Genomic DNA, 7,709 nt, shown 5'->3' with positions numbered 1-7,709 from the left:
TCGCAGCGCGGTTTAGGGTTTTATTGTGAAAGTGCTAACCGGATGCGTCGCTTCTCGTTGACGGGAGCGAAGACGAATAAAGAGTTTTGGAGACGACAAAAAGTTTGAAGCGAGGAGCGGACACAAAGAGGACGACGCTCGGGTGTCCACCATTGGACTTTTGCTCATTTTTAATGTGTTTTATTCCCTAAAAGGCTTTCTTAATGAGGCGTGCTTGTACGTGAATTCCCCTGGACTGAGGTGTGTAAAGTTGGCGAGATGTTTTTCTGCTCGGTTCTTCTCCTGTTCCCTGTGCTGCTTCCAGCCCAGTACCAAGGGGACAACGGCATAGTCGTCCCAGAACACGGTCTATGTCAACCCATCTCCATTCCCCTCTGCACGGACATCGCCTACAACCAGACCATCATGCCCAACTTGGTGGGCCACTACAACCAGGAGGACGCCGGGCTGGAGGTGCACCAGTTCTACCCCCTGGTCAAGGTGCAATGCTCCCCTGAGTTGAAGTTCTTCCTGTGCTCCATGTACGCCCCCGTCTGCACCGTCATGGAGAAGGCCATCCCCCCGTGCAGGTCCATCTGCGAGCAGGCCAAGCAGGGCTGCGAGGCCCTCATGAACAAGTTCGGCTTCCAGTGGCCGGACCGTCTGCGCTGCGAGAACTTCCCGGTGCACGGGGGCAGTCAGATGTGCGTGGGGCAGAACAAGTCGTCCGCCGCCACCGTGCCGCCTCTACCCGTGCCGGGCACGCAGGACGTGTCCGTGGTCCACGACCGGTCGTTCCGGTGCCCCAACGTCCTTAAGGTCCCGCCGTATTTGAACTACGTGTTCCTGGACGAGAAGGACTGCGCGGCTCCCTGCGAGCCGGCCCGGGGCGGCGGCTACATGTTCTTCACCGACAAGGAGATCCACTTCTCCCGCATTTGGATCCTGGTCTGGTCGGTGCTTTGCTGCGCCTCCACCTTGTTCACCGTCACCACCTACCTGGTGGACATGCAGCGCTTCCGCTACCCGGAGAGGCCCATCATCTTCCTGTCGGGCTGCTACACCATGGTGTCGGTGGCCTACATCGCCGGCTTCTTCCTGGGCGACAAAGTGGTCTGCAACGAGGCCTTCGACCCGGACGGCTACAAGACCATCGTGCAAGGCACCAAGAAGGAAGGCTGCACCATCCTCTTCATGATGCTCTACTTCTTCAGCATGGCCAGCTCCATCTGGTGGGTCATCCTGTCCCTCACCTGGTTCCTGGCGGCGGGCATGAAGTGGGGCCACGAGGCCATCGAGGCCAACTCGCAGTACTTCCACCTGGCGGCGTGGGCGGTGCCGGCCGTCAAGACCATCAGCGTCCTGGCCATCGGGCAGATCGAGGGCGACGTGCTGAGCGGCGTCTGCTTCGTCAGCCTCAGCAACCTGGACCCCCTGCGAGGCTTCGTGCTGGCGCCGCTTTTCATCTACCTCTTCATCGGCACCTCCTTCCTCCTGGCGGGCTTCGTGTCGCTCTTCCGGATCCGCACCATCATGAAGCACGACGGCACCAAGACGGAGAAGCTGGAGCGCCTCATGGTGCGCATCGGCGTCTTCAGCGTGCTCTACACCGTGCCCGCCACCATCGTCATCGCCTGCTTCTTCTACGAGCAGGCCTTCCGCCCGCACTGGGAGCGCAGCTGGGTGGGCCACAGCTGCCGGAGCCTGGCCGTGCCGTGCCCGGCGCAGGCGGGGCCCCGCATGACCCCGGACTTCACCGTCTACATGATCAAGTACCTCATGACGCTCATCGTGGGCATCACGTCCGGCTTCTGGATCTGGTCCGGCAAGACGCTGCACTCCTGGCACAAGTTCTACACCAGACTAACAAACGGCAAACACGGCGAGACCACCGTGTAAGGCCGCGCTTTTCTCACGCGTGGATGTTTTTTTTCGGCGTGACGTTTGGGTTTGAGCAAACGGGCGAGCTTGGATTAAGCGGGTCGGTCCGACTGAACAAAAAAAAACATGGCCGCGTGCTGAAAATGCTCACCTCCAACTCCTCTTCCTCCTTTAGCATTTCACGTGTAAATAATCTGTAAATAATATTTGTAAAAAAAACTACAAAAATCTATATATTTGTATTTAAAAAAATACCTGCTTCACATTTGCACTGCGACAAAACCCAAGTAGATTTTTTTTTTTTTTTTACAGTCTGTCAGCAAAATGACTTGTAGTCACTTTATTACAGGGGTCACCAACCCAGTGCCCGCGGGCACCAGGTAGCCCGTAAGGACCAGATGAGTCGCCCGCTGGCCTGTTCTAAAAATAGCTCAAATAGCAGCACTTACCCGTGAGCTGCCTCTATTTTTTAAATTGTATTTACTCACTAGCAAGCTGGTCTCGCTTTGCTTGACATTTTTTAACTCTAAGAGAGACAAAACTCATAGAATTTGAAAATCCAAGAAAATATTTGAAAGACTTGGTCTTCACTTGTTTAAATAAATTGATTTATTTTTTTACTTTGCTTCTTATAACTTTCAGACAGAAATTTTAGAGAAAACCTACAACCTTAAAAATGATTTTACGATGTTTAAACACATAACATTTTTACCTTTTTAAATTCCTTCCTCTTCTTTCCTGACAATTTCAATCAATGTTCAAGTATTTTTTTTATTTTCATTGTAAAGAATAATAAATACATTTTAATTTAATTCTTCGTTTTAGCTTCTGTTTTTTCGACAAAGAATATTTGCAAAATATTTCTTCAAACTTATTATGATTAATATTTAAAAAAAATCTGGTAAATCTAGAAGATCTGTAGAATCAAATGTAAATGTTATTTCAAAGTCTTTTGAATGTCTTTTAAAATTTAGTTCTGTAAAATCCAGAAGAATTAATGATTTGTCTTTGTTAGAAATATAGCTTGGTCCAATTTGTTATATATTCTAACAAAGTGCAGATTGGATTTTAACCTATTTAAAACATGTCATCAAAATTCTAAAATTAATCTTAACCAGGAAAAATTACTAATGATGTTCCATATATTCTTTTTTTTTCTTTTTTTTTCAAAAAGATTCAAGTTAGCTAGTTTTTCTCCATTTTTTTCGGTTGAATTTTGAATTTTAAAGAGTCAAAATTGAAGATAAACTATGTTTCAAAATTTAATTTTTATTTTTTTCGTGTTTTCTCCCCTTTTTTTATCATTTATTCTCTACAAAAAACCTTCCGCAAAAGGAAAAAAAATGTACGACGGAATGACAAACAGAAATACCCATTTTTATATATATATACAGTATATAGATTTATTTATTAAAGGTAAATTGAGCAAATTGGCTATTTCTGGCAATTTATCTAAGTGTGTATCAAACTGGTAGCCCTTCGCATTAATCAGTACCCAAGAAGTAGCTCTTGGTTTCAAAAAGGTTGGTGACCCCTGATTTATAATGAAGCTACTAAATAGTCGTGTGTACTTCACTAACGAACCATTGCGTGTAAATATGGGTTTTCATGCGTATTCACCCGATCTCATACATGTATTCATTCTACTTCACATCTTTTTTGTTTATCCTCCCCTCCGCCACCCCCCGAATACCACGACATGCACCGTTTAGTATTTCGAAAGCGAGGAAGACAGGAAGTTTCTTCCAGCGCCGCCGTGTCAGATGGACATTGAACGTGGCGTGTTCACCCGCGTCCACGACAGCGGGGGTGTCCAAAGTGCGGCCCGGAGGCTATTTATGGCCGGAAGCTATTTTTTTTAAACGGTGTCACATTTTAAAAATATTAATACAAAAAATATAAACAGTTAAAAGAGCAATCTGGTGTTATATAGCAATAAAATGTTATAATATTGCCACTAATAATGCAGTTGTTTTTTTTTTACTTTAAACAAAAAAAGTTATTAAAAAACCCAGATTGTATCTGAATGTAATCTTTAGCAGTGGTTCTCCAACTTGTATCCACTACCTCAAAAAACACCCGGCTCTAAGTACCACTATAATGACCAACATTCAAACATAGTAGCGTAGTAGGCCTAAGTATTCATTAAAAACAAGGCACATTATTTATTTTTTTAGCTCTTTGGCTATTACACACAGTAACACTGTGTTTGAATACAGAAATGTAAAACACTGTACTTTAAGCAAGTCATTCTTTGGCGTACTACTAGATGAGCACGGTTTGAGAATCACCGATCTAGAGATTCAAGCATTAAAAAAGTTAAAAATGTATATATTGAAATAGACTTGTTTTTAACGCTTTTAGTCAGATTTTTGTTAAAACTGTTTTTGTTAAAACCTAACGAATCAAAAGCAATGTTACATAATTATTTACCTATTCAAGGCTCCACTTCACCTCAAATATTTCATTTTGAAATTTGTTTTGGGGAAAATTTTGCCGTAAAAAAACAGGGTTTTCCCTGGGACGTAAAAAAAAAACAACTTACTAGTTAAACGAAAGATATTTAAGTGTTGAAAGTAAACAAATATTAACATATGACTTAATTTGAAGACTTTCTTGACTGAGACCCTTTTGGGTCCCCAGGACCTTTTAACGTTCATCAAAATTAACGGGAGACCTAATGGTTTTGAAAATGAACAATATATATAATATATATAACGTGATTTACAAAAATACGAATACATCTGAAAGTAATCATTAGCAGTGGTTCTCAAACTTTTTTTCCACTACCTCAAAGAACACCCGACTCTAAGTACCACTATAATGACCAATATTCTAATAAAGTAGCGTAGTAGGCTTAAATATTCATCAAAAGCAAGGCACATGATTTTTTTTTATTTTTTTTACTATTTGGCTATTACACACAGTTTGAACAGTAACACTGTGTTTGAATATCAAAATATAAAACACTGTACTTTAAGCAAGTGATTCTTTGGCATACCACTAGGCGGAGCACATTTTGAGAATCACTGATCTCGAGATTCAAGCATTAAAAGTAAAAATTGACTTATTTTTAATGCTTTTAGTCTGATTTTACAAAAAATGTCTGTTTAAAAAAACACACAATACAGTTATATAATTATTTACCTATTCAAGACTCCACTTATTTGTTTTGGAGAAAAATTTGCCCTAAAAAACAAAGTTTTCCTCGGGATGTTAACAAAAACAAAACCTTTTGGATATGTTTGAAGTTGATCTATAGATATTTAAGTGTTGAAAGTGTACAAATATTGACTTATTTTGAAGACTTTATTGACTGAGACCCTTTTGGGTCCCCGGGACCTTTTAACATTCACCAAAATTAACGGGAGACCTAATAGTTTTAAAAATGAAAACTATATATAACGTAATTTAAAAAACACGGACAGATCTGAAAGTAAACATTAGCAGTGATTCTCAAACTTTTTTTTCCACTACCTCAAAAAACATTCGGCTCTAAGTACCACTATAATGACCAACATTCAAATATAGTAGCGTAGTAGGCTTAAATATTCATCAAAAACAAGGCACATGATTTTTAAATTTTTTTTTACTATTTGGCTATTACACACAGTTTGAACAGTAACACTGTGTTTGAAAATAGGAAAATAAAACACTGTACTTTTAGCAAGTGATTTTTTGATATACCACAGTTTGAGAATCACCAATCTCGAGATTCAAGCATTAAAAGTACAAATATTGAAATAGACATTTTTAACGCTTTTAGTCCGATTTTTTCTTTTTTTAACTGTTTTTTTAAAAAAAATACAGTTATATAATTATTTACCTATTCAAGACTCCACTTATTTCACTTCAAATATTCCATTTTGAAATTTGTTTCAGAGAAAATTTTGCCCTAAAAAACAAGTTTTTCCTCGGGATGTTAACAAAAACAATACTTTTTGGATATGTTTGAAGTTGATCTATAGATATTTAAGTGTTGAAAGTGTACAAATATTGAATTATTTTGAAGACTTTATTGACTGAGACCCTTTTGGGTCCCCGGGACCTTTTAACATTCACCAAAATTAATGGGAGACCTAATAGTTTTAAAAATGAAAACTATATATAACGTAATTTAAAAAACACGGACATATCTGAAAGTAAAAATTAGCAGTGATTCTCAAACTTTTTTTTCCACTACCTCAAAAAATATTCGGCTCTAAGTACCACTATAATGACCAACATTAAAATATATAGTAGCGTAGTACGCTTAAGTATTCAGTAAAAACAAGGCACAGTTTTTTTTTTAAACTATTTGGCTACTACACACAGTTTGAACAGTAACACTGTGTTTGAATATAGGAAAATAAAACACTGTACTTTATGCAAGTGATTTTTTTTGGTGTACCACTAGGCGGAGCACAGTTTGAGAATCACCAATCTCGAGATTCAAGCATTAAAAGTAAAATGATTGAAATAGACATTTTTAACGCTTTAAGTCCGATTTTTTTTTTAACTGTTTTTAAAAAAAACACAATACAGTTATATAAGACTCCACTTATTTCACTTCAAATATTCCATTTCGAAATTTGTTTTGGAGAAAATTTTGCCCCAAAAAACAAGGTTTTCCTTGGGATGTTAAAAAAAACCAAAACATTTTGGATATGTTTGAAGTTGATCTATAGATATTTAAGTGTTGAAAGTAAACAAATATTGACTTATTTTGAAGACTTTATTGATTGATACCATTTTGGGTCCCCGGGACGTTTTAACGTTCACCAAAAATTAACGGGAAAACTAATGGTTTTAAAAATGAAAAAAATATCAAAATGGACACCCCTGCTCTAAATAATCGCCCCGGTCCAAAACTATGCTATTATTCATGGACACAATTGTTGCGTATGAACACTTGAAACAACACAGTTGTCGCCATGTTTGAAAAACGCAAAATTTCGGGGGATTTCTTCTGTTAACATTATAATGGCTGCTTAGCGACGTCGGCCATCTTTCTGGATTGTTATTTTACATTAAGTGCACTATTTTAAGTGCAATTGTTGTGGGATATATCACGAAACTGCATGGTTCATCTACCGTATGTTCTCCCATGTGTGTTCTTATCATTAAATCCAGTCAAATAGTACCAAAAAGCGGCCGTCTTGTCTTTTAACCAGGAATTTTAAAACTGTGGGTCCATTCTGCTTAAGATGGTTTTGACTTTTAAAAGCACATTTCTCTTTTCCCGGGTCAAACTGTCACCATCTTCAAACTTTTATTTCCCAAAAAGTTAAACAACTGTGAAATCAAACCATAATCTAGTAAAAGTATTGACATTGACATGAGTAGTTAGCCTTGTTAGTAGTAGTTAGCCATGATCGTTTGAGCTACATGCTATTTATGTTAGCATCTGCATTGTAAAATTAGTTTGTTATTAATTTGTACAAATATTTCGGCATCTAGTCCTTTCTATGTAACACAGTTCAGGTTTCCTGTTCGATGGTTATTTTTTGTGTTGGCGTCATAAAAAAAGTCATTCAGGGATATATATTTCCATAAAATTGCGGTCCAAGGCCTCTGACATAATTACTAACGATATAAACATTGTTTTAAGTACTATTTTAAACTTCTTAAAGGTTGTATGACTAGTAAAAGTCTATAAAAATGTGTTGACCACTATACAATAAAGCTAAAATCTAATAAAAGTGCTTACGTTTCTGAGTAGTTAGCCTCATTAGTAGTAGTTAGCCATGATCGTTTGAGCTACATGCTACTTATGTTAGCATCTGCATTGTAAATCCAGTTTATGTTATTAATTTGTCCAAATATTTCGGCATCTGGTCCTTTCTATGTAACACAGTACAGGTTTCCTG

The 7,709-nt window shown here is 38.9% G+C and overlaps 1 protein-coding gene across 1 annotated transcript; it reads left to right on the top strand.

Annotated features, from left to right (window-relative positions):
• Window positions 1-59: 59 nt before the first annotated feature.
• fzd2 (frizzled class receptor 2) lies at window positions 60-6,989 on the top strand. Its single transcript, XM_061905349.1, has one exon. The coding sequence runs from the start codon at window positions 259-261 to the stop codon at window positions 1,876-1,878; it is 1,620 nt and encodes a 539-aa protein (XP_061761333.1). The 5' UTR covers window positions 60-258; the 3' UTR covers window positions 1,879-6,989.
• The last annotated feature ends 720 nt before the right edge of the window (window positions 6,990-7,709 follow it).

The sequence above is a fragment of the Nerophis ophidion genome, linkage group LG07, assembly GCF_033978795.1.
Source record: "Nerophis ophidion isolate RoL-2023_Sa linkage group LG07, RoL_Noph_v1.0, whole genome shotgun sequence".
NCBI classification, from domain to species: Eukaryota; Metazoa; Chordata; class Actinopteri; order Syngnathiformes; family Syngnathidae; genus Nerophis; species Nerophis ophidion.
Note: the sequence above shows the minus strand (reverse complement) of the source record. Positions and strands in the feature narration are given on the sequence as shown.

Excerpts from the sequence above, each read along its gene's own strand:
- fzd2 (XM_061905349.1), top strand. The coding sequence starts at position 259 with ATGTTTTTCTGCTCGGTTCTTCTCCTGTTCCCTGTGCTGCTTCCAGCC.